Below are 27553 nucleotides of genomic sequence, written 5' to 3' on the forward strand. Positions count from 1 at the left end.
AGCTAACTGTTATTTCTACTGCCTTATGTACAGAGACCATAACAAAAATGTGACTAGTCCTCTAATTCATCCATAGTCTCCTGTTACTGCTTGTCCAGTATCCATCTCCTAACTTCTGCAGTAAAGGAGCATATGCAGAGTGAGAAAGCAGAGAAGGGAGGGCAGGGTACACCCTGAATCGCACACCAGCCCAGCACAGGGCACATACACACACAAATACTATGGACAACGTAGAGAGGCAAATACACCTGTGTCAGCAGAGACTCACACAAACACGAGAGACGAGCACATATCACAGACCCAGCAGGGGTGGCTCTGCACCTCCAACACTGGGGATCTGTGGCTACAATGCCAGACTGTAAGTACCTATCGGCAAGGGATAAATAATTAACTGACAGAGGTGAGCGATCTAAAGGGTTATTGTGTTTATTGTAGATCTGAACACGTAAGTCTACAATTTAGCTAGATTTGTGTGAACCATGAACCTTGAAATGATCATTATCTCCAGTAACAAATTAACACAATTTATGTTTACCAGCTTAATGCGCATAAATATGGTTCATTTTCGCCCGCTATGATTTACATGCCATTCTACTCTGAATCATACATTTATTTTGCGCATTTTCCTACAAATGAGACAGTGGCAAAGTCAGATTGAAAGGACAATCAGGGTACAAACAGGTTTGAGAGAAGCCAAGGGAAGGGGCGGAGCACGAGATTGAAAGGCCAATCAGGGTACACACAGGTTTGAGAGAAGCCAAGGGAAGGGGCGGAGCACGAGATTTAAAGGCCAATCAGGGTACAGACAGGTTTGAGAGAAGCCAAGGGAAGGGGCGGAGCACGAGATTGAAATCCAATCAGGGTACAGACAGGTTTGAGAGAAGCCAAGGGAAGGGGCGGAGCACGAGATTGAAAGGCCAATCAGGGTACAGACAGGTTTGAGAGAAGCCAAGGGAAGGGGCGGAGCACGAGATTGAAAGGCCAATCAGGGTACAGACAGGTTTGAGAGAAGCCAAGGGAAGGGGCGGAGCACGAGATTGAAATCCAATCAGGGTACAGACAGGTTTGAGAGAAGCCAAGGGAAGGGGCGGAGCACGAGATTGAAAGGCCAATCAGGGTACACACAGGTTTGAGAGAAGCCAAGGGAAGGGGCGGAGCATGAGATTGAAAGGCCAATGAGGGTAGTTCAGGGCAGTACAGTGTAGAGACAGCAAAGGGAGCAGAGGAGCATGAACCATTGAGTTAGCAATATCTGAGCAATAGTGTCAGGGATCTGGGGGCTGGGGGGAACAGGCCAGATACTCACTGCTGTTACATAAGCCCCTTTCAGAAATGCACTGGCACCCTAAACTCTTCTAAACATTAGCCAGAGGGGCTGTGAACACAAATGTCCCAATCAGTCGTACTGGACATTAAAAGGACACCCTGCTGGATCCGTAGTACAAAGTCCAGGAACTTTCTGACTGACTCCCATGTCTGAATGAAGCAGGGAGAGTTCCGGAGAATTCACTGCGAGCGAGTGGGCATGTTAGTAAAATTCCTATCATGTGACTGGGGTGAAAAGAAGAATGAGAATGCATCTGACATGGATAATCTCTGGTTGTGGGCCACATGCATGGAAATTTCCAGACGTGATTCTCTAGACAATGTCCAGAGTTCATGTGCGAAAGCGGAAGCTCAGAGGATCTCAACGCCACTGATTTGTCTGGTGCCACAAAACACAGAAATAAACGGGATGCACTGGATTCTTTTTCGGGATATTTCAGCAGTCCAGATGAACTGATACCCAAACAACGAGATATTCGGATGGACAGGACCAGAGTTGGCTCCCTTTCTTGAAAATCCTTGCAAGCCGCTTGGTTTATATCTACATCCAGTGACTCTTATTCTTCCGCATACTGGATTTTGTCTCGTTCAGTGTGTGTGTGAAGCAGCTTCATGTCTAAGTGAACATGCACACGGGCCAGGTGTGTGATGCAGCAGGCTGCGACCATGCGCATGCCACACAAGACAGTGCACACGTGCACTGTATACCGGGATTCCCACTGGGCCCACCACAAGGGGGCAGAGTGCCATCGGAGGCATCTCACGTAGAGGTGAAAAATGCCACCCAGCGAGCCAGATCAGCATCACACTCTGACATACCATGTGAACTTAAACATGGGGGAGGGGCCGGCCTGACAGGGCAGATTTAACGGGGTGCCAGGTGGGAAGCCAGATCCCGCCCTCCAATAAACTCCTCTAATTGGCAGATGGGGCCCACTGGGGCCGAGTGAGTCACTGTCGCGTTTCTGCCACCATGTGGACACGGTTGCAACTGCAGCAGTTTCAGCGTGCACCACACACCCTGCACCCCTCAGCACTTCAGCCCACAGCACCCTGTCTGCAGTCTCCCCCCCGACCCTACAAACTGGGGGGTGGGTCGCTTCAAAAATCAACCAAACACTTGTTTCATAAATTATATGCTTCCACAAAGCACGCACACACACACACGCGCGCTTGCGGCGTGCTCCGATGCGCTCATTAGCATAATGACGAAACGAGCCGCAAGACGAGACCAGCAGCTCGGCGAGCGGGTGGCTGGTGGGGGTGGGGTGTGTGTGTGTGTGTGTGTGTGCCTGTGCTGCGTGTGTGTGTCTGCGTGTGTGCATGTGAGCGCATTTGTACAAGCACGAGCCATTAATGCAGACGTGTGTGTGTTTGTAAGGAAGCAGGCCTGTAACCACCCCCCCCCCCCCAACCAGTTAACATTTAAAGAGTGTCTCGGGGCCCAAACACTCAGACACCCACTGCTACCAGGAGGGGGGCTCCTTTTCACTTGCAGGTTGAACAGGCCCACCAGTGAAACCCCCCCCTTCACTGGGTCCCACATGCTGGGAGGGGCCACCCATCGCCTTCAGAGATGACTTAGGACCACCACTCCTATCCCCCATCACCCCTGCTCCCCCAGAACACACATACAACTCTCCACACCCTCAGACTGATCGGCATAGCAGAAAAAGATTAACCCACAAAAGTGCAGAGGCTGGTCAGCTGATTTCCGCTAGGGCTGGCCGACAGCTGGCGGGCCCCCCCGGTTCCAATCTGAATCCATTTACAGCATTAAATTAGATTACACTGGTGTGCCTAGCCCCACTCCACAGAGCTCACAATCACATGATGCACCCAACAGGTTAATAGCTCGGGGTGACTCGCGGTCCGGACCGGTCCAGTCCAGTCCGACCTGCCAGGAGTGCTACCATAAACACGGACGGCCGCACTGACCCTTACGTATCAGTCATTGGGAATCCCGGTTTACACATTCCCAGTGATGCTGAGCATTTACCAGACGGTCACCGGCTGGTGTCTCGCACACTCCTGCTCCAGCATTCGCTATGTTCTAATCCCTCGAACCCCCTCGAATGCAGGAAACAGCAGACACACAGAAGAGGCCCACGCCAGTCCGCTCTCCATAATGTCAGCTGTCGGAGGGCAGTGGGAGAAGAGGAATGCTGTGTCCTCTAGTGGGAAATGTGTTTGTCCCCTATGGGGACATTTATGAAGATGGACAGGGAACCTGGAGCGGATCCTGATGGCCCCTAGCAACGGTTGGTAGGCATGCAATGACATATTGTGCAACCATAAATCGCAGGACTAATTTATGATGATCCAAATCATGGAAGCAAAACATGAATTGCAAAATAACTCAAAGTATTATTAGTCTGCGTAATGCCTTAGTGTTTCCTTGCTGTAATTGCGTGGTTTAGACTGCAGAAGGTGCCATAACTTGACCAGCAACCTACTAATGCAACCTACAGGAATAGTGATAGGAATATTCAACACTGTGGAATAGTGAAATGGTCATTTAGAAAAGGCCTATGTGTTATTCACCCTTTTTATTTCTAATAGTTTTTAATAGTACTATTAATATTTTTAATAGTAACAGGCTACTATATTTTACACCAACCTTTACAAATGTCTGTAAATAATTGTTGTTAGTTGAACAACAGGGAATGTTAAAGGAATATTTAAGTTGATAAAGAATGGGAAAACGCTGCATTCTTTTAGTAATACGTAGTAGTATTTAGTAATTTTTTCTAAAATATTGTGGGAAAATCGAATCACAAATCCAGTATCGTGAATCGAACTGAACTGTGAACTGGGTGAATCGTTGGCTTCTATTGAGGATGCAAACTGGGTCACCTGACCGTACCAAAAAACAAGCAGTCTAATCGCAGTGCATGTCAGTCCATCACGAGACACCCAATCCCAAGTTGAGGGCTGTCCAAAGAGTAACTGATGCCCCTTGGCTGCTAGAGGAAGCCAGGCTTCCAGAATGCGTCATGCAATCACACACACTCACACACACACAATCTCACACACACTCACACACACACACACACTCAAAGCCACGTCCTCAGACATGTCAGGCTACAGAACTGTGTCCAGAGCCCCCCACACTGGAATGCACTGCGGCAGCACTGCAAAGCCTGGAGGGATGCCATCCCCACACATCCCATAATGCCAGTCAGTCCATACATTTCCGCGGGAGGGCAGACATCCAGGTTACCTAGAATCAGCCCTAGACCCACCTGTCGATAAATAAAGATGTTTGTCAGCAGGTAATTGGGGCCCTGAGTCATGGGTTTGAGGGACGCCGGCACTGGGGGGGGGGGGGGGGGGGGGGGTCGGGCTGCTTCAGAGGATGGTGAAGTGGGAGGTGACACACTGGGGAACCCCCAGAGCCATGTGGGTAAGAGATCCCATAAACAGGCCCTAACCCTAATCCTGCACTCTTTGGGTGATACAGACAGGGACAGTAAGGAGCAGGAGGCACCATGCCGCTCACTTCAGGTCTGTCCTGTAGGGGGCGCTAATGACAGCCTAAGCACTGTGACCAATAAGAGGCATGTGACACATCGGCACAGTTACAGTATTATGGCTATTTAGCAGCGGCTAAGGAAAGGCATCAGGAATCCCACACATTTTAACTGCCTCCTAATTGCCCATTTCTGGGCCTGGTGTGAATGTGAAAGCAGATGTGTGGGGGGTGGAACTTGAATTTGCATGTATTTAAGAGGTAGCTGGGGGTAGAGCCGTGGGGGGGGGGGCTCATTAGGTCAAAAAGGGAGCACATTGTCCCTCAGCTTCCCCTGCACTCACAAAGAATTTCATTACGGTGGACGGGAAGTCAAGTCACCTCCAAATCCAGGCTGCCCATTTTAAAGCAGCCATAAAGTTCACAATTAAAACGGACTCAGCTGTCCACAACAGGCCTCCGGAGGCTATGCGAATGGAGAACTTGCCCTCTAGTGGCCAGAGTAGCATAGCACCCAACCAGGGTATATGTATGTAAATTAATTCAGGTTAATATAATTACGTGGTGTTTTGCAGTGAGCCAAATAATTTCCATGGCATTTACTTTTTATTAGGATAAAATGAGAAATGCATATAATTTGATGCATGTCTAGAATTCTGGATCAGGTCTTATATGTAATCATACAGTAACAGTAAGCCAGCACTTTTATATCATTATTCTATAATCCGCAGCACTATGCGACTCCCAGAGCGACTATATAGTTTCTGTTCCATCAGCATGTTCTACCTGGTTGTGTCAAAGTGGCTTCGCTGCCTGGGAGTGAAACGAGCAGTTTGCCCAAGCGAGCAAAACAACGACAGTCGGTGGGTGTGGGGGAGATGACAAAAACAGTAGCAGAAGCGGTAAAGCAAACGCCCACAGCGATTCTGTCGAGCCCTAAAGACACATTATCCCTTACAGCCTGAATGATGTTATGCCGTTGTGAATGAGACACACATCTGTATTTAATCCATTTTGGAGAGGCGGGGGCTGGTTGGAATCGGCGAGATGGCGCTTCCAGTAGAGCCCCTCGCGGACGTCGCCGGCACCCACTGCCTCCTGTCACCTTCCGTTATAAACCCCCACTAAGCCTGGGCAAGACCCAAGGGGAGGGGGGGGTGCAGACTCCCGTAAAACACTGACATTTCTGTCTTTCTGCAGGTACAGGCTTTATTAGAAGTGACCTGCCATCAGAAATTACAGCTATGATGAAGATTTAAGGAAGACTCAAATCCCTACGCTGAATATCTCTGTCCCAAATGCATGAAATTATTCCTTTACTGAGATTCAAACATCTATCTGAAACCTACACAACTAGTCTTTGGCCTTACGATTGATGATTTTTGGATCACAAGAGGATCTGACCATTCTGACTTTTAATGTTGATGGGCTGGCCATGATATGCTGAAAAGTTCAAGTGACAGAAGAGTAGCCAGCTGTGAAGAGGACAAGCTCAGCACAAATGGAGCGCACTGTCTAATCCGACATTTAAAGGCTCATTCACATCCCATTGGGAAGGAAGTCATCTGTGAAAGTCTAATCAATGAATGACTCGTAAGTGAATGAACTGCGTGGAGTGGCAGAATATGGGTTGGTATTACAAAGTACAGACACCCTGAGAGACGGGGCCTCATTCCGCTAATATGGACAGGCACAACCTGAGAGACGGGGCCTCATTCAGCTAATGTGGACAGGCACACCCTGAGAGGCGGGGCCTCATTCAGCTAATGTGGACAGGCACACCCTGAGAGGCGGGGCCTCATTCCGCGAATGTGGACAGGCAGAACCTGAGAGGCGGGGCCTCATTCCGCTAAAGTGGACAGGCACACCCTGAGAGGCGGGGCCTCATTCCGCTAATGTGGACACGCAGAACCTGAGAGGCGGGGCCTCATTCCGCTAATGTGGACAGGCACAACCTGAGAGGCGGGGCCTCATTCCGCTAAAGTGGACAGGCACACCCTGAGAGGCGGGGCCTCATTCAGCGAATGTGGACAGGCACAACCTGTGAGGCGGGGCCTCATTCCGCTAAAGTGGACAGGCACACCCTGAGAGGTGGGGCCTCATTCCGCTAAAGTGGACAGGCACACCCTGGGAGGCGGGGCCTCATTCCGCTAACGCGGACAGGCACACCCTGAGAGGCGGGGCCTCATTCCGCTAAAGTGGACAGGCACACCCTGAGAGGCGGGGCCTCATTCCGCTAATGTGGACAGGCACACCCTGGGAGGCGGGGCCTCATTCAGCTAATGTGGACAGGCACACCCTGAGAGGCGGGGCCTCATTCCGGTAATGTGGACAGGCACAACCTGAGAGATGGGGCCTCATTCAGCTAATGTGGACAGGCACACCCTGAGAGGCGGGGCCTCATTCCGCTAATGTGGACAGGCACACCCTGAGAGGCGGGGCCTCATTCAGCTAATGTGGACAGGTACACCCTGAGAGGCGGGGCCTCATTCCGCTAATGTGGACAGGCACGCCCTGAGAGACGGGGCCTCATTCCGCTAAAGTGGACAGGCACAACCTGAGAGGCGGGGCCTCATTCCGCTAAAGTGGACAGGCACACCCTGAAAGGCGGGGCCTCATTCCGCTAAAGTGGACAGGCACACCCTGAGAGGCGGGGCCTCATTCCGCTAATGTGGACAGGCACACACTGGGAGGCGGGGCCTCATTCCGCTAATGTGGACAGGCACACACTGGGAGGCGGGGCCTCATTCCGCTAACGCGGACAGGCACACCCTGAGAGGCGGGGCCTCATTCCGCTAAAGTGGACAGGCACAACCTGAGAGGCGGGGCCTCATTCCGCTAAAGTGGACAGGCACACCCTGAAAGGCGGGGCCTCATTCCGCTAAAGTGGACAGGCACACCCTGAGAGACGGGGCCTCATTCCGCTAACGCGGACAGGCACACCCTGAGAGGCGGGGCCTCATTCCGCTAATGTGGACAGGCACACACTGGGAGGCGGGGCCTCATTCCGCTAATGTGGACAGGCACACACTGGGAGGCGGGGCCTCATTCCGCTAACGCGGACAGGCACACCCTGAGAGGCGGGGCCTCATTCCGCTAAAGTGGACAGGCACACTTTGGGAGGCGGGGCCTCATTCCGCTAAAGTGGACAGGCACAGCCTGTATCAGTCAGCATGACTAGGGAGCACACTTACCTTCCACACAGGATGGCTGCGCCCGGGTGGTCCCCGCCACCTGGCCCGGAAAGCAGGAGCACTTGACGGTCTGCGAGCGCTCCTCGATCTTGTTCTTGTTGCAGCAGCGGTGAACAGCCACCACCTCGCAGGTGCCCTGCTTCACCTGGTAATGGGCTGGGGTGGTGGGGGGGGGACAGGCACATTAAATTAGCACATCCAGGCTGGCGTGACATGATGGGCGGCAGCACAGGAACCAGCCAGTAAGTAGCCAGCAAGCAGCACACACGGCCCAGAATCCCTCAGGAGAGACGACGAGGCCCGGCGGCTTACCTGAACAGGACTGCCAACTGGGGGGGGATTGTTTTCAAAAACGCTGTATGAAATTTCAGGACCCCCCCCCGCCAGAGGCCAGCCTGTGATGGCTGTCATTTCATTGTTTGTCTGGGTTTACAGAGAGCTGCTTGTAGCCACACCTCCTAAAGAAGCTCAGTCTGCTGTAACGCCAGGATCCCAGGCGTCGCTCCACACACAGGCCTCGCCACCCCTCATCCAGTATGGGCAGAGGGATTGGGGGGATTCCGCAGCACAGCTTAAAGGGTGTTTGCTATGCTCGACACCAAACCGCTTGGGTAATCCTGTCCTGGCAGCCCGAGGCACCCGTCCTGGCGCTGGTGGCTGGTGGCACCACCCTCCTGGGAAAGTGTGAGGCGACGGCGGAGGACGTGCTCGCGCCTGCTTCCCCTCAGGCGCTTAAATAAGCGGCTGCCTCTCCGCCTCGTTATTGCTTACACAGGGATGGGTGCCAGTCACAATGTCATCTCAGCGCATCCCCAGGATCACAGAGGAAATTAGGGCCGTAGCCTAGCAACTTGACACAGAGGAGAACGTGATTCTTGGATGTGAGCATTGTGCAATTTCCATAGCAACTTGATGGAAACGCGGAAGAAATACACCCTTACAGCCAGCGACTGTCGCACAAACCCTCGGCCTCCATCGCAGCTCTGGAGTCTGTCGTTACCTCAGGGCAACAAAAAGCCTGTCACCTGCACCTCAGCACAGGTCGGGCTGAAAGTCATTAGCGTGCCACACTGACAGACCCATCTAAGCAGGATAAGTCACTGAATCAGTTCCCCAAATTCACCTCTTTATAAACCATTTTTACAGCAACTGAACTGAGCAGCCTCTGTTCTGTGTGTGCACAAACGCTACATATAAATTATACTTAAATATATATTGTTTGCAGTGCAGAATGAGATTTTCTGATGGCATGCACAGGAATCCCTAAGAGATGGAAGACAGGTAAATGAAGAGAATAAACGCTTTTCACGTGATATGCAGAGATGCAGAGCTGGCATTTTTTTTACGATGAGAACACAGACTTTTTTACGACGATACCAATAAACTTTGGATTAAGAGCAAACTGGAACTTGAACATCCAAATGGCTACAGTTCACATTTTTAGCTAACGCTGGCTGGGAGAGCAGCTTTGTACAGCTGGGAGCCAAACTAATCAGTTAAGGTGAATCTAGATTGAGCCCTAACAAAAACCTTCAGTACAGAGCAATGTTTCATTCCATGTTTTCCAAACCTGGTGGAGAGATATTTGGGGGGAAATGGAAAGCAATCTTTGACAAACAGGCCTTCTTTTCATTTTTGACACGAGCTGCCAACGCCTCCTATTGTTCACGGCACGCAGTAACAAGCTGCAGTCTCATTGACATCTGAAACTCACAGGAGCTCTCTCCGCAAAGGCTGCCACTGGGCAGCTCTGAGTTCGGTAACAAACCTCATTATTTCACAAAAAACATCCGCACTATGTAAAACCAGCCACTCTCCAAAGGCAGCACTCGCTATTGGCTGAGGCACGCACAGTAAAATCAGCCGGAATTGGTTGAGGCACTGGTGCTGTCCCATTTTAACCAAGGCCATTCGTTCAGTGCTAACACACAGCATTTTTAACTCCCATATCTGACGAATAAAGGACAGTCTGCCGATATTGGCCATAAGTTAAAGTAAAACCCAGCACTATAAAAACAGGAAATAGGGAACAGGTGAAAGGCAGTCTGTCATGATCTTTTATTGCAATTTCTCCATGAGTCTCGGTAGATGGAGGAACCCATCACCACTACCATGTTTCATGGCCCGTTTCACAGGCGGCCTGCCTGCCGTGACGAGGACCGTTTACAAACACTGTCAGAAGCCCAGTGAGGGATTCCAGTGCAGACACACTTAGCTTAATACAGCCAAAACCAGCAAGCAAATAAGGCTCTACTCCTAAAGAGCTGTGTGGGTACTCCTAAGGAACTCTGCACCACAGTACCCAGCAAGAACAGAATGTTCATTAAATAAATAAATCTAGCAAATCTGGCTCAACAGAAGCAGAGTGTGAAAAGAACTCCCATGAAATTAAATTTCAAGCTTAACTGAAGGCCAGCATAAAACTCATGAACTGATGGAAATATATCAGTGACCTCGACAGGCAGACAGACAGAAGGTGGCAAATTGCTGTGTCATTAATCAGTGCCGCGTCTCTCCACGGCACAAGCTGATTGGCAGGCCCACTGCCAATGACCAAGCGGGAACAGTCGGCCAGCCCGCGAGCACCAGCTTTGGGGTGGCCAGGCGAGATACGGACACCCCCTTGGGTGAGCTGTCACCGGCGTATTTTAGAGTAAAAATAGCAGATGCTGAGAAGGTAAACCCACAACACAGCACGGGGAAGCGGACTGGGCTGCGCACCGCTCTGCTGCTGGAAGCTCCTTTTGTTTGACAGATTCGTTTAACAACCATTATCGACGACAGGAAAGCTGCGAACAAACAGTAGGTGGCTCCGTGCTGGTGAGCAGATTTCAGCGTTAAAAAGAAAACACACCAGAGACCCCAGATCCACCCGAAGGTCAGAAGGTCTAGTCTGTCCACACCAGGTTCATCTCCAGATAAAACACACGACTTGCTTCATTTTTACAGCATTTCCTCTCCCGCTTTCCGATTACAGCTTGAAAGAGGTACTTGGCAAGAAAATCACTTTAAAATGGAGCTAAATCACTCGGGAAAGCCTTCTGTGTCCCATTCTTTAAGGACACACGTCCGCACTCCCGTGTCCCGCCGTCACATGGCGGTGTGACTGAGCTGCCTTTGCTCTCCAGGGCTGCCTCGTCATCCGTCAAGGTGACATCATTTCAGTTCCCCCCACCCCCAATGAAAACCCACAGGTGGTGTTACAGGCGTGTCTATGCGTGAAAATCTCCACCGACAAACGCCAATTCCCGCCGGCCTCACGGAGACTTCACCCCCCAGGGCCCAGTTTAATAGCATCTGCTACCCAAGGCCAAAAGGTTTTACACGGGCGTCGGCAAAACGCAGATGTAAATGTCACCCTCGTCAGGTGGGACACGAAAACGGCCTCATGCAAGATGAAAGTGACCAAACCAGCAGCTGCGATCCCCCAAAAATAAAATTACCCCCAGCTCAATAATCTCTTTATTTATGGCTGGAAGCAAACTAAGGCCGTATGGCAAAGTCCCCTGAGCTACTTGCCACCCCCGCTGTCCCCAGATCCCCCAGTGAGCAAAGAGGCAGCCAGCCTCTGTGTACGACCTCGCCCCCCTCGCCCCCCCAGCACTCTCAAGGGGCAGGAAGGCACCTAGCCTCTGTGTACGACCTCCACCCCTCCCGCCTCCCCCAGTGAGCAGAGGGGCAGCCAGCCTCTGTGTACGACCTCGCCCCCCTCGCCCCCCCAGCACCCCCAGGGGGCAGGAAGGCACCTAGCCTCTGTGTACGACCTCCACCCCTCCAACACTCCCAAGGGGCAGGAAGGCACCCAGCCTCTGTGTACGACCTCCACCCCTCCAACACTCCCAAGGGGCAGGAAGGCACCCAGCCTCTGTGTACGACCTGCCCCCCCCCCCCCCTCCCAGCACCCCCGGGGGGCAGAAAGGCACCCAGCCTCTGTGTACGACCTGCCCCCCCCCTCCCCCCCCAGCACCCCCAGGGGCCAGGAAGGCGCCCAGCGTCTGTGTACGACCTGCCCCCCCCCCAGTACCCCCGGGGGGCAGGAAGGCGCCCAGCGTCTGTGTACGACCTGCCCCCCCCCCCCCCCCAGTACCCCCAGGGGGCAGGAAGGCGCCCAGCGTCTGTGTACGACCTGCCCCCCCCCCCCCCCCCAGTACCCCCAGGGGGCAGGAAGGCGCCCAGCGTCTGTGTACGACCTGCCCCCCCCCCAGTACCCCCGGGGGGCAGGAAGGCGCCCAGCGTCTGTGTACGACCTGCCCCCCCCCCAGTACCCCCAGGGGGCAGGAAGGCGCCCAGCGTCTGTGTACGACCTGCCCCCCCCCCAGTACCCCCGGGGGGCAGGAAGGCGCCCAGCGTCTGTGTACGACCTGCCCCCCCCCCAGTACCCCCAGGGGGCAGGAAGGCGCCCAGCCTCTGTGTACGACCTGCCCCCCCCCCCCCCCCAGTACCCCCAGGGGGCAGGAAGGCGCCCAGCGTCTGTGTACGACCTGCCCCCCCCCCAGTACCCCCGGGGGGCAGGAAGGCGCCCAGCGTCTGTGTACGACCTGCCCCCCCCCCAGTACCCCCAGGGGGCAGGAAGGCGCCCAGCGTCTGTGTACGACCTTCCCCCCCCCCCCCCAGTACCCCCGGGGGGCAGGAAGGCGCCCAGCGTCTGTGTACGACCTGCCCCCCCCCCCAGTACCCCCGGGGGGCAGGAAGGCGCCCAGCGTCTGTGTACGACCTGCCCCCCCCCCAGTACCCCCAGGGGGCAGGAAGGCGCCCAGCGTCTGTGTACGACCTTCCCCCCCCCCCCCCCAGTACCCCCGGGGGGCAGGAAGGCGCCCAGCGTCTGTGTACGACCTTCCCCCCCCCCCCCCCAGTACCCCCGGGGGGCAGGAAGGCGCCCAGCGTCTGTGTACGACCTTGCTCCCCCTCCCGGCGCCCCCGATGAGCAGGAAGGCACCCAGCATTTGTCTATGATGCTTATGCCCTCCCCAGCCCCCCAGGTGAGCAGCAGACATAGGGTCACACATGTCACACGGAGGAACATCAGGAGAAGGACATGGGTGACAGGAGGTGACACATTTTCTTGTATGGGGGAGGAGCAGCCCCCCCCCCAAATCACGTAGCAAACGGCTGGATAAAAAGTGGTACGCATCAACTGACAGTACACATGGGGGGGTGGTTCACATCATTTCACAATACACATGGCGGGGTGGGTGGGGATAGCAGGAAAATAAAAATGTTGCGGGCCACGTGTTTTTATCCAGGCGTTTGCAGAAGGAACCTGGTAAATTTTACACCTGGCTTATTTATACACCTGGGGATGTGAGCTGCTGGCTGATGCGTCTCTCAGGAAGCGAGCAGCGTGACCCATGTGGCATGTAAAACATACAGCCGAGTTACTGAGAGCCTCCGGCCAGCGAGACCAGCAGCACCTCCTCTCCCACACCTCCTCTCCCGGCCCTATCCCACCTCCTGATTAGAAGCTTCTCCATCGCACGTCCTTAAGGAGCAAACATCACTATTGTTTCATGTTGGCTCAGTCCCCCTGGCACGCTATGGAGGGCCGAAAATGCCCACTGAATGGCCATAATGAAACCTTTCTTTAAAAACTTTAGTATCCATAAATTGTCTATGAAAATCAGTGCGAACGAGAATACAATCCTTTATTTGCACATATCTCGCCTGTCCCATCATGCTCTCCTTTGAGACAGAGATTGGTATGTACAGGTGGGAGTGAAGTTTTGGGTGTGAGTGCAGCTTGACTCTGCAGCTTTTCGGGGGGGGGGGGGGGGTTAAGGGCCTCACTCAAGGGGCCAACAGAGATGCGACTATTCTGATTAGAGGCATAGAGGCCCAGCCTGCTGAGACGCCCACCAGCCCCCCAGAAGAGGAATTTCATGACCAGGAATCCTACCCAGGCTGGGGTGCTTATAGCTCCGAATCCTAACCACAAGACCACCAGGTTTCAAAAGCCTTTTTGTATTAGATCTTTGGCCACAAATATAATCTTCTTGTTAAAAATAGCTCTCTCACATCTGATTCGAATTTTAATGCTTCTTTATGTTACTCGGTAACCAAACCGATTCAGCGACGGATGAAAATGCTCAATATTTAAGGCGCAAATGGAGCACAGTAAATGGAAAGGATTTTTGGTGCACCGGAGCCATCTAGTGGAGATCAGTAGATTTACATCAAATGGCAGACGGGGGTGGGGGCTGAAAAATTAAAAACTATGCAAATAGAAACAGATCTATCCAATACAAAAGTTATCGCTGGCATAGTGGGAAAACCGTGAAAATCCAAACCGTCTTTCAGTGACAGTAAGATTAATGAAAAGGGTCTTACGTGTATCACCTTCACTTTCCACCAAAAACCACGCAGCAATTAGCGCTGGATCAGTAAACGGTAGCCTTTAATCCGCGTCCCCTCCGGCTAAATAGGCTGCAGTTGAAAGCCAGAAAAGGCCAAACTCACTCCACCGCGGAAAACAAAAGGCAATAATTAGGAGGGGAAAGCCCTTCTGTCAGGAAAGATTTCACTTTCCATGAATGATTCAGCAAAAAAGAACGATCGTCTGACCTCTCGGCAGCCTAAATTATTTACGTTGCGATGGTCACAATCGCTACAAGGAAAGTAGGGCTCATGAATAATGCAGATGAGGATTATCTTGTGGGTGTCGGTTAGCGGGAAGCTACGGACTTTTTGTAGCCCGAACTGGGTCTTTTCTTCCCCGTGTAAAGGTGACAGTTTGTTCGGAAGAGCGCGCTAGAGGGATGCGAAGCTTACTAGCCTCGGTACTGTAAGTCCTGCATGCTAATTGCAGTAAGAGAGTCTGATTTTAATTTCACAGCCGCAATACAAGTGCTCACCATTAGAGGAGGGGGGTCCAGATGGACCTGAGGTGGCTGAACATCTGGAGGATGTGCAGGGAGGTCCTTATCACCCCCCAGCCACACCTGACACTCGGTCTCTGCTCACCAGCTGTTTCCCCCTGAGGTTCCTGGGCCCTCTGAACACGGAGGAGCTTACACTTGCCCACCCGGGCGCGAAGCCACCTAAACGTAACATCTATCCACACATCCCCAGCCCGCCTCCTCCCTGGGGGGGAGGGGGGTTGCACTCTCAGCAAACCCTCCCGCTGAGAATTAAAGCTGAGGAGACTTTGCATCTTCTGGACTTAAACGAACCATTAATCTGTACGGCGGCCCAAAGACCACAAACCGTTCCTACAGGACCATACACTGCGTGAAAAATCTGAGAGAGCGACAGGAAACGAGGTCCAGAGCTCGTCAGGGCATTACTGAGAGCTGTCTTCATTAATGACTAACACTAGGGGAGACTGGGTTCCTGATAACATCGTCACTACTGTGTCCACATGAGTCTAATGAGCCCCTGGGGGCGGCGAGAGGCAGGAAGAGGACTCACCAGTCTGTCCTCGCGAGTTACGGTTGCCAGCGTGTGCTAGCCAGCAACACTGCAGCATCACGCACAGCAGAAGAGCGGCTTGCCATGAACACAGAGGCCGTGCCCACACCATCGTCCTTCAGGGAGGAGGGAGAGCGAGAGAGGGAAACAGAGAGAGACCTTTGTGCGCAGGGAGACTTGCATGCATTTCGACAAACAGCAGAGCAGGGCTCCCCGGTTCCAGTCCTGGAAGGCCAGTCCATAACATAATCTCCAGATTTCCCTCCTTCAACACACTTGCTAAACCTGGAAATGGACTGGTGATCTGAATAAGGCGGGTTTGAGCTGGAAAATCTGGAAACTGTGTTATGGACCGGCCCTCCTGGACCGGAATTAGGGAACTCTGTTATAGACCAATCACAATGACAGAGACGAGGCGTGGGTACCATATCAAGCCCCCACTCCCCCAAAGACTCCACCCTACACCTCTCTGTATTGTAGTCAAGGTTTTTGGCGTGCATTGGAGAAAGTCTATAATCCTAAATCGACGGGGCTTACCTCCATAACCTCCATAACTGTGGCACTGACCACCTACATCTAAGTCACTCCGTAAAGTTACTCTGCATATTCTCTCATAATTCCCATTGGTATTCTCATTTGAATCTTGTGTGCACAGGCTTTTCAGAAATGTCCCTTAATATTTGTACTTTATCCTAGATTTAATTTTTTTTTTACGTTTACCTGTTTGAATCCTTTCCACACTGAGACTGAAGTTACTGACATTCTGGTCTCTGACTCGCTGCATTCAGTCTTTCTGTTTCTATTGCACTGAGCATGTTAAAGGCAGAAGAATTTGCCCCAGAATTCATAAAGTTTTTCTAATCTTACGTTATATCTTATATCTTATTTTAACTGCTCTGCGCATCACAAAGCTACCAGAAACTCAGAAGGTTACCTTCACACACCTGAAGCTAATGCATCCGTGTGAGGCTGGCAGGGAAGCCCTTCCTACCTTTCTCCGCTTCCCTCGCTCGCTTAAATCCCGTCCTCCTCAGCACCGGCACCGGGTCGGCTGGACGGAGCGGCTGTCATCGCCTGGGTGCAGCCCTGGCAGCCGGGCGGCCCTGCGGAGAAACGGACAGCGCCATCAGAGGGCCTTGGCACCCAGGGACGCCGCCACCTTCTCCTCCAACGCCCGTCACGGCTGCTGTCCACTGAGCGCCGATCACCTAGCAACGGGGTCAGGGGCACGTAATGTTAGGCTCACGGGCTGCTCGGTGAGTTTCGGCTGTCGCCGCGGCGTCAGACTCGCTTAACCCGCTCCGGTGACCCGGGAAGGCAACGCGATCGCCCACTGACATCAAAACTTTATGAGGAGGCAGAGTGTTGAGGGAGGCAGAGCAGCTGGTGGACACGCACACACAGACACACGCGCAAGGTCCGTGGGGTCTCATTTGGAGTAATTGCCACAGGTAGCCATCTCCCTACGGCCAAGCCACTGGGCAAACAGTGTGGAAAACAAGCCACGGATTTATCAGCCCACCCCGCCAAGCCGGCAGAGGGGACTCAGCTGGGGGGGGGGCGGGATGGTGGGAGTCAGGGGGTGCCACCTAGATACTGCCCCTCACTGTCGGGGGTCCTTGCCGTCTGCTGAAATAATCAGGACATCTCATTTTGTTTTTTCCCCCATTTATGTCTGAACTATTTACTGCAAGAAAATAAACACTCTGCTGAATAATAAAAATAAAATTCCAACATTCTTTCAGTGCTTCCTAGTGAAGTCAGATGCATGCTGTTACATGGAGATGCTATTCACAGTCCTACATGCACAGGCACCTGAGGTAAGCAGCTTCCCTGCCTTGGCACTCTGCAGACAACACTCTGCGTCAGAGACCCCCCCCCCCCCCCCCCCCCGACATCGGGCTGCTCAAGCGGACAAACGGAGGATCGGATGCCACCCCGGTGAGGTAGGGGTGTGTGTGACATCACTGCAGAGTTCTCTGCGTGTGCCGCTGGCTGCCCAGTGTCCTGGAGGCCGACACAGACACTCACAGAACCCGGTGTTAACTCGTACAGGGCTTGTGGAACTTCGGGGGTATCGAACTCCCTTACCCCCCTCCCATCCTCAAACCCACTACCAAGCTACCACAGGCAGTAGTCGGTGTCATAACTCCACCCTGATGCCGTGACTTAAAATGTTTCACATTTATCAAACATATTCTCTTTTCCCTGTTTTACTGCTATAAGCATGACCCAAGTACCAGGGCTCTTAATCTGTAAATCACTGTCATATGCTGTTAATGAACGCAATAGCCATTTAATCTCAAATAGTCCAACTTGATCTGCTTACATTCTTTAGCAGATTTTTTTAAAATCCTTTAATCTCGAATTGAAACCATATTAAACATATTTTATGGGCCCAATTTAAAAAAATCTTCCCTAAGCAAGCTAGAAAAAAATGTTTGGGTGTTTCTCCATTAAGCAAAGGTTTCATCAATCTAAGATCAACGAATCAGCACGGAATATCCTTGGACTGTCCCGTCGACCCTCCGCTGCTCATTTGCACCCTTTGACAGCAGTAATAGGATTGGCGTCACTTCGCACAACCGCCGATCTCCAGGCATCGTACGGCTGTGCAGTTAGACACCCCAGACTGACGGAGCGATCTGTATAGAAAATGTAAATGCTGCGAGGTCACTGCTCTCCCCTGACGAGGGGAGGAGGCGCATTACGGACGGGTGAATAATCAGACTGGAGTGAGCAATGATGGTGAAGAGAGAGAGAGAGGGATGGACGGAGGGACAGGCAGATCAGTCACCGGACCAGACAGAACTGTCTGTGGCCGTTTGACGTGTAAGCAGAGAGAGCCCAACAAAGAAAATGCTCTTTATTTGGTCGCCCCACGCTTTGTATGGCAGTGATGGAGACATGGGGTTTACTGTAAACACGTCCCTGTAACCAGCTTCCTGCTCGGTGAACCGCGGAAACACGGGCTCCAACGCACAGCTGCGAGGCCGCTTCAGAGTCGCCCCGAAGCCGTCAGCCGCGGCGTCTGGAGTGGGGGAGCGTATGTCACACCGCCCGCCCGGCTGGCCGCCTCTCACAGCCTAATCGCCTTCCACACTGTAATTACTCCAGTTTGTTAAAACAAATGCATGAGTGACTCGTTTAAGTGGAAAAGGTAAACAAACCCAAAAAAGAAACTGTTTAACATCACAGTAAAGGCAAAAAATACAAAATCGACACCTGTTATTTCGACATTTACTGCCAGGAATGCGTATTGCACAGGATTCCCACTTTGTGATGCATTTACTTTATACGCGCCTGCTGTTGTCTCTAAGGCCAGTCAGCTTGTTCCTTGTTCAAGGGCATTTAGGGAGGGTATCCAGCCACTCACTTCACAGCAGTCCTCCTGGGACCTAAACCTGTTACATCCCCCCTCCCCCGACTACAGGGCCCAGTTCCTTAACCATTTGCACCAGCTGTCACCTTCTGATGCCTGAACCGACGGGACCTCTGATGAAGACGAGCAGTACCACCCCACCTCCAGGGGGCGCCCACGAGCACTGGTGTGCCCTTGAAAACTACCTGAATCCACCCTGAATCATTGTTCTTCCATTTTGATAGCCATGCCCCACACCCAATTTTCGTGGGGGTAGGGTTAGGTCTTTCTTCTCAAACCTTCAATCAACACTCCCCTGTGTGTTGGGCCAATGTCGCAGAGTGCCATACAGCCTTACTCTGTCTCTGCATCCCAGCAGTGGGTCATCCCAAACGTCCGGGACGCGCAGCTGGTCTTGTCTCGAACATTAAATTCGGCTTTTAAAATCTGTCATTAATATTCACACACCCGAGTAAATCTGGACAACCAATTGAAAAGTATTAATATTTACTGGAAGGGGCACGTTGCATGTTTCTTTTGAGGGCAACGTTCTCTGCCCTTTAATCCTGCTCTCTGGAGAAACATTCTGGGCTTGTCTTTCCGAGGAACAGCGACCCGCCATCGTCAGCGCCTCCGATTTCATGCTGACCGAGACTCCGCTGTTTCTATCTGCCGATGAATGTCGGAGCTTTTCCCCCGTTTCTCCGGCTCCCCCTGCCGATAAACGCCCCAGTTTTGGCCCGCTGCCTCAAACCAACGCATTTTGAAACCCGTGGAGGCTCACTTACACATGAAATAAAGCAAGATACCGGCCCTAGATCAGTAAGCGGAATTGAAAATAAGAATTAAAAGCTGGCTGAATACCACATTAGTCTGAGGATTTCGTACTGGAAATAAAACCGTTTCTAATTAACCTGTTACTTGTGTGATGAAGGGGATCTTATTAACTTGAAATACGAACACATTAAATAGGACCATATGAAGGCTGTCTGGACAAGATAAATGGCAAGATCAATGTCCTAAAATTTATTTTTAATTAAATAAACCTGGATTTTCCAGGTTTTGTTTCTCTTAAATGCACTGAGTCCCAGCAACATTTGCATGTTGTTCACGATAATTATACCCCATACTTCTTCGGGGATTTTATGCACACTGCGATGGATGTCTAACAAGAAATTTCACTTTTATACAGCAAACTGGACTTAAAATCACATTAAGATGTATACGGTTTTTACTACAAAATGTTGCAGATTTTTTTTTATCATTAGCTGATATTCCATTTTACTCGCACAAATCCCAGGTAAACTATTTTTATTCATATGTCCTTAGGCCTTGTTAATATTTACATCGAAATATCTTCTGCCAAATTTCATATTTTTAATCTCAAATCTAGTTTCGGGCGCAAACTTTAAGGTTAAAGAAAAATAAGACGCGACGATCCATTTCATAGGTAAAAGTAATCAAAGACATGCATAGGTGACGATATCAATACTAATACGTCGATCTAACCCCGAGTTTGTTGTCGCTAATAAAATCGTTAATGGGAAACGATCTCATATCTCCAGTTTAAAGTTTAATGGCTTTAATGTCTGGTTGAGGTGCAAACCGTGTTGCTTTTTTCAGTAAAGGCGGAGAAACAGCTATAATATCTCATACTCCATCTCATGATATGCAATATGAAAACATCGCAGAAATTCGGGCTTCGGCGGAGCGTCGACACCAGTAATTCTGCCCGGGTTATGATGCCAGAGATGGCGGGAGCGCTGTGTTGAAAATTGGCAGTAGACGACGACACCTGGTGGACAAACCTCGTAGCTGCAATTTGTCGTCTGAGCCGCAAACATCGTAATTTGAAGAAAAGCCATATAGTTTGTTTATAATACTCCAAGGTATATTTTTAAGAAAACAACAAACACAAAACATTAAGAATAAACTTTAGTAAATTTGCAAATTAGTCATAACCAGGGATCATCAACCTGTCCGTACACGGACAAACGTGTCCGTGAGAAGACTCGTCTCATTGTCCGTGGTTTTAAATAAATTAACAAATAAATAAAAATGATAAGTATGCTACATTACTGAATATCTTGCACGTGGTAAATATATCCGTCAGAATTCACTAAGCCTAAATTATCTTTACGTCACGGATTACTATACAACATGACGTTCAAATCATTTTAAAGTAAATGCACCACGGTTCATACAAGATCTAAAAATATATCCCACTGGGGGCGACGCAAATGGAAAACCCCAAATGAAAAACAAATGGTGGAGCCAAATGGACAGATTAAGTGAAAACGCTGAACAGCCATATGTAACCACAGACAAGACCACCCGCTGCACACTTTTCAATAGACCAACACCCTAACCAAAAGTCAATTAAAATTCATTATCGGTCAGACAAGGAGATCAATGACGAGCACTTTGTAGAAACAGTATCCTGAGCCCGTAATACCACGGCTTCTCCATTAGAAAATATATAAATAACATCCGGATGAGGGTGTTGATTAAGAGCTTCTGTTTTTCTTGGACCGGCCAGTCTTGGTGAGCCAGGCCAGCTTTTTGAATCACCATTAAAATGGAAATGCAGCTCCCATCACAACCCTGTTGGACGCAACGTGCCACGGGGAACAAAATCTCCGGGCAAAACGGACGAGATCTGAGAGCTGGAAAGAGACTGTCCCACGCTGCGAAAGCGCCGCGCAGCCATTACTTAGGGCCCTGAACCGTCCTCGCAGGCGGCCTGCCTTCCAGCCTACGGTGACAAAACAAAACAATAGAGCAAATACATTCAAGGACATCTCTAATAAGTCTTGCTGTGCACCCAAATTGCGATTAACCAAAATCAAGTGACCCCGCCTGCATACTAAGTTCGGTTACCGCCCACCAGCCAATCGCATCGACTGACTTGTTAAACGCCGTTTGTTCATGGATCACGCCGATCGATTGGGATCTTATCAGCACAGCGACCGCGGGCCGCTCCTGGTCCGACTGGCCCTCAGGTAGACAGAGATAACATCTTGATCAGGCCCCCGGAGGCCGTGCAAGGCAATGCGGGGAAAACCGCATGCCAGTAATTACATTATCGGCCATGCAGAGCACAGCTGATCGATGGTTCATCCTACAGAGTCAGTGAGGTGCATCAGCACTGTCAATAGGTAACTCATCTGCTCCTCCATCCTGGGAGAGTGACACTGTACCCTACGGACTGTGCACTTTTCCCAACACCAATACTGCCCAAGTGGCCCCGCCCACCCTAAGGATTCAGATACCAATCCCAGGAAAACAGAGCCTCCACCAGGCAATCCCCCCCCAGCCCCAGCTCCCTCTGGGGGGGGGGACATCTACACACACCGCAGTTAACCCTAAATACCATCAGTCCTAACACCCCCCTAAGGTTTGGCAAGCTAAATCTATAAAAGACACATAATTTATACTCACATTTTCCCCCCATTAAAATGTATTAAAAGAGATCAGGGCAGTTTACCTCTTAATTAAGTGAAAGTTTTATTTATGCAGCAGAAAATGAGATATTATTTTGCAGGCCATACGCACGGTTATCTACAGTAAGGGCTGCCCTTAGATGAGAGAGACATGGCTGACATGCTGCACACAGTGAGAAGAGGCCCTCTGCCAGCGTGGGATTAAGGCAAAATCTAACCTCTCACTGCAAAGATATTTCTTTGTTCCTTTCGCAGCTCAGGGGGGAAAAAATGAAATGCAAAAGAGTGACATTTGAGGGCAGCCCTGCACCCCGCCGGCGTGACCTGCTCAGGCAAGGATTGAGAGTAAAGGACATAAGAGAAATCACACCCCCTGTCCCCAGACCCATCCAGCTCCCGTCCCTGTGACCAGCCACAGATTCGGCTCTCCATGGTCTCATCATCAGGGTTTCACTGAAGTTCTGGCACCATTGCTGTGCCTGCAATGGTGTCCTTCTGCCAGAGAGGTGGGGCCTACTCCCAAGTTTGTTAATCGTCACTGATCTTGCTAAAACATTACGCTGGAACAACTTAAATTATATACATTTTGACAAAATGAATACAGAAAATAAAACATTTGGAGCTAAGCACATATTTGGCTACCACCAGAACGTGTTACCGCATAGCCTTCCGGCCATTTCCCTCGCGAGTGAACACAGTTGATGCAGTGTGACGCAGTCCTGCAGGGGGCGCTGCAGAGTTAGTCATTAAAAACTGTCAGCTGTACACTTTCAGCCCCTTCAGCTGGTTCCCCGCAGCTGCACTCCCACGCGACAAGACAGTCCTAGACTCAGAATGGACCGTGTGGAGTGGGGGGTGGGGGTGAGGGCATTGTTTTACAGAGGTGAGGCAGCACTCCAGAGAGCAGAGACGCAGAATGAGATGGAAGAGTCAGCCTGAGGATATATAGATAGGGTCATCGCTGCTTGTGAGAGACAACCCCCTGCCTCCACCCTCCATCTAATCTAAATCTATCAATCAGTGGTGGATAGAGTGAATCGGTAAACACGGGTGAAAAATGCATCCGGTGTGGAGGGGAGCAGATTGCCAGCCTGCTCACTGCATGGCCACTTTATTTATCACCCGTATCACTGAACGTCCCGTCACACTCTTTAAAAGAGCCATACCAATTAAAACGAAACAAAGACAGGGTCAGACAGGCCAAGCCAGACACCTGTGGGCAGTTCAGGTGTGGGTCAGAGGGAAGGATTAGCATGCATAGGCTGGAGTGGGGGGGGGGTAGAAATAATACGGGAATGTAGGCTGGGGAAGCATATCTGACAGCTCAATGGAGTTGGGGGGGGGGTGCGTGAGAGGCGAGCGCAGGCGCACTCGGAGACAGTGCGGGGAGAGTCATTCAAAGTGAAGCTCTAAAGGATCCACGGCGGCCGCCCTCTCAGAAAACAGAAGCGATTGGTGTGGAGGTGGAGGGGGCCGTAGGAGTGTAATCTCTGTAGGATTAACTGCTCCGTTTGAGCCGAAATGCACCCGTCAATGAGCATTAAGTCTCCGGGAACCTTTCAAACACCGGCGTCCTCTTATTCAAATCCTTACATCGCGGAGGAAATTCAAATTTCCGGATAGAAGCTGTGTCGACTGGCAAAAAAGGCAAAATCCTAACAGAGGTTTAAATCCCGAAACGTGCCGAACAGGGCTGGAGCCCTGGAGCGTGCAGGAATGCATTCGTTTTCCTTTTTCGGTGGAGACCAATGAATCTAATTTGTAATGTGTTAATATAGCGTTTCCACAGTCCTCCCACGAAAGCGATGCTTGTGAGACCCGATAGCTATGCCCCCCCCGCGTGAAAGAGTCGGATCTGCGGCTCGGCGCGCGCACAGCTCTCATCCAGCCCAGCCACGCGCTCTAACGCTGACTTTCTCACGTTAAGCATGTAAGGTTGTCTAACTTTGGTTACAAATTAAATCAATATTAGTAACTCCGACATCAAGCATGGTACGATTCTTAAACATCAAACCTTGAATGATCGGAACAGCGGTTGAAGAGAGATAAACCACACTTAAGATAATTGCACTTACCACATTTGCTATTAGTGTACATCCCAAAAAGGAAACACAATATCAGGAGAACATTTAACAAGCAATCGCTAGACCAATTGTCATGCATAACAAACCAATCTGTGACTGACAATTTGTCCCTGCTTACAAAAATACCAAAAAACAGACCACCACCATAGTCAAAACGAGGGTCTTCAGCAGGACATCGCATCAATATAAGCATAGATAAGGGAACAAATATATACGATCTTACCTGAATCGATACGATCGATGGTGTAATTCACCCCAACTGGCTTTAAGAAATCCGTCAGAATCAGATGTTACTGTTCTTCACTTTAGTGATTCTAATTTCCGACTTGAGTGAAATGTTATAATTTGTTCATTGCGCAGGGACGATTAGAGCAGCACCTCCGGACCGGTGATCTCAGAGCCGCCACCGGCGCCACTTCTGCCGTCTTAATTTAGAAGTTGGCGTCGCTCACATTTAGGTAAATTCGCCGCACAGAGACATTCACCAAGACCAGCAGAAGGTGACATCTGCACCAACACGGGAGGAAAACGCACGGGGGACGAGAATAATCCGAACAGGCGTGATTTAGTGAAGATCCGAGCAACTTCTTGTTTTAGCGGCAGGGAGGCGATCGCATGTCACCCCCTCATTGGCAAGGGGGCTGATCGCTGGAGGAGACCTAAGTGAGACTTAGGGATTCCTCACTCCTCCCCAGCTGCGATCGATTTGACAGGGGACTCGCAAAGCTGCTCTCCCCATCCCAAACACGTGCAGAGCCCCCGCCCATTTGCCATATTTCTAGTCTGTTCAATGATGTCATGCTTTACAAGTGTTAATGTGAGCGGTTTGTTTCAGTGTCAGCCCTTTAAACTTCATATCGTCACCCTAAAATGTGTGTGTTTTTTTTTCTCGGCTTCATCAGTTCGCATACAGCTTTTTCAGTTTCAAAGCAAATAACAAGTAGTTGCATTATTGCAGCTCTGTGGATGAACTGCTTCTGACTGAGGTTTGTTTTAATAGAGAATTTCAGCATTTACAGTAATGGCAGGACACACAATGGGCTGAACTCCAACCTCTTCGGTATAAGCTGTTACTTAAGGTTAATCTACTACATTTAATTGTTTATATCTTACTGTGCGCTTCCAGTTTTTCATTTGAGACAGTGTTAATGTTAATGTTGAATTGCCAAATGTAACCGATGAGTCATACAAATATCTACACAAACATTTACATCACCTTCAAAACACAAATAAAAACCAAGGATTATAAAGCAAGGATTTACAAAGCTATCCTCGCAAAAAGCAGCCCGTTCTGCCGTTTCTGGTGAACAACATTGTGCTTCATGACTGAAATATGTGACTGTAGTCGTAACTTTATCTGTGGTCTATAAGGACATTTAACAGACCTCGAAGCGGCGGTGGGCGTTCCGTCAGGCCCCCGAAAAGCCTCCACCACCACAGAAAAAAACTTATTAAACGAACCATCTGTTCCTTCCTTTTTCCAAACCTCTTTCATTAGTCTCCCACTCAGGAAATTAAGCTTGCTTATCTTAATGTTGTGGAAGACGTCCGAGTTCTTAAAGGGACATGTCCTGTTTTTTAACCCGCGTGGTGGTTTGAGGTTAAAATGAGTGGAAGGTCGGCGCCGTGCTCATGTGGACCAGGGCTTGCAGAGATCCTTCACGTCCAAAAATTAGACCTAGCCTGGAAAACCACAACTTCAGAGCCAGAAATAAATGCACACCTCCCTCAGCCTTGTCTGCCTCAAACTAAGCACGTACACCAGGATTAGTTTAACATAATCGGAGAAGACACTGAACATGAAACGTCTGAAGAAGGCAATCAGAATTTCAATTTTGGCAAACAATATGGCCATTGCCATTGCACTCACCTGTATGCCGGTTTGGGGGCCTTAACACTTCTTCAGTACACATTTTGCCTAATAAGACATTAATCATAGGCAACCTTATGAAGGGCCACCCAGGACTTTAATGGCCTATTTTAGCAAGAATATCTACTATATATATATTATATATAATGTGTGATTCTGGACCCCCCGCGACCCAGTAGGATAAGCGGTTTGGAAAATGGATGGATATAATGTGTGAAAATAATATTCGTATAAAAGCACCTCGTATGTCAGTTTGAAAACAAGGCGTGGAGTGGCCAGACAGCTCTGAATTACCCGCATGTCGCCAGCCACAGGGCCCTGGGAAAGGCACGTCCGGAATTGGAAATATATCTTCAGAAAGTCGGCACTCAGAAAATGTGATTTAAAAGCAAAAGGCTCTGGAGCTGCTAGGAACCGTCATAATTTAACGGTGATACAAAAGCACCTGCTCAAAAACAAAAATCCTACGACAGCTCATGACGTATTTGTCTATTAAATATAGTTAGCTCAGATCTTTCATATCTGGTAAAAAACTGTTCGCCTTTTATAGTGGAGGTATACTATATTATAATCTGCCCTTTTCCAGTTCAAAAGAAATACTAGTTGCCTAGATTTGCAAATAAGACGCTTATCTGGTGTATATTCCAATTAGAAATTCAGTAAATCTATTATAGAGCAGAGCTGCGTTGATGTGTTCTCTGCTACAAAGCGATAGATCTGTAAAAAGCGGAGGCATTAAATACCGGCCTTGAAGGATTGTTGAAGGAGGCGTTTTCAACATAATGGGGAAGGTTAGAGGACACCGTTCTGTGATGGCAACACATCCAGAACACAACAGACAAAGCAAGTCACCTTGCTCTTTTTAATTCTGTATTAGTCCAGTTCCCGTGTGCACCAAAACAAACGTTAAAAAAACAAACAAAACGGTAAATTAGTGTCACTGGTGCCGTTTATGTCGAATTTAGCGGTTTAATGAACCTTATTTTTTAACACACTTAATCGTTTTCCAGTTGCATGGCTAATTTGCATATCACGTGTCGTTTTTACTTCGATAAAGTTGAATAGTTTCAGTACTAATGACCATGCTCACTAACGATAGTTATATTCAAAGCATGCATTTTTACTTCTGCCTATAAATCTGAATCGACTAGCCCTTGCTTTGATTTTGGCTGACAGTACGAAACGGGCTAAATGCATTGATTTCGAGTTTCTCTTCGTTTGTCTCATTTCTGCAAATTTATTTTGCCTGATAGGTCTTAGACACTAAAAGGTTTAATTTCGCTTTAATTTTTTATCGTATGAAGCAGCTCCCTAATTCAAATCCGTATTTTATTCTGTCGTTCTCTTTTGCAAATCACTTTAACGATGAAATTTGACATTTTATGCATTACTGATACAG

At 50.0% G+C, this 27553-nt stretch overlaps 1 protein-coding gene across 2 annotated transcripts in view; it reads right to left on the bottom strand.

Moving 5' to 3' along the window:
* The window catches only part of tafa4b (TAFA chemokine like family member 4b), a 39085-nt gene that overhangs the window by 9067 nt on the left and 2465 nt on the right, over positions 1-27553 (bottom strand). The window contains exons 1-4 of one of the 2 annotated variants that reach the window (XM_049024029.1): positions 24508-24998; positions 16388-16499; positions 15397-15512; positions 7993-8148 (exon numbers count right to left, since the gene is read on the bottom strand). In XM_049024029.1, the coding sequence (XP_048879986.1) occupies positions 7993-8148; positions 15397-15508 (268 nt within the window). In that variant the 5' untranslated portion in view covers positions 15509-15512; positions 16388-16499; positions 24508-24998. Of the gene's footprint in view, positions 1-7992; positions 8149-15396; positions 15513-16387; positions 16500-24507; positions 24999-27553 lie in introns of those variants that run through there. The other variant, XM_049024030.1, reaches the window with a different exon arrangement.

Source organism: Brienomyrus brachyistius, chromosome 8, assembly GCF_023856365.1.
Source record: "Brienomyrus brachyistius isolate T26 chromosome 8, BBRACH_0.4, whole genome shotgun sequence".
NCBI lineage: Eukaryota > Metazoa > Chordata > Actinopteri > Osteoglossiformes > Mormyridae > Brienomyrus > Brienomyrus brachyistius.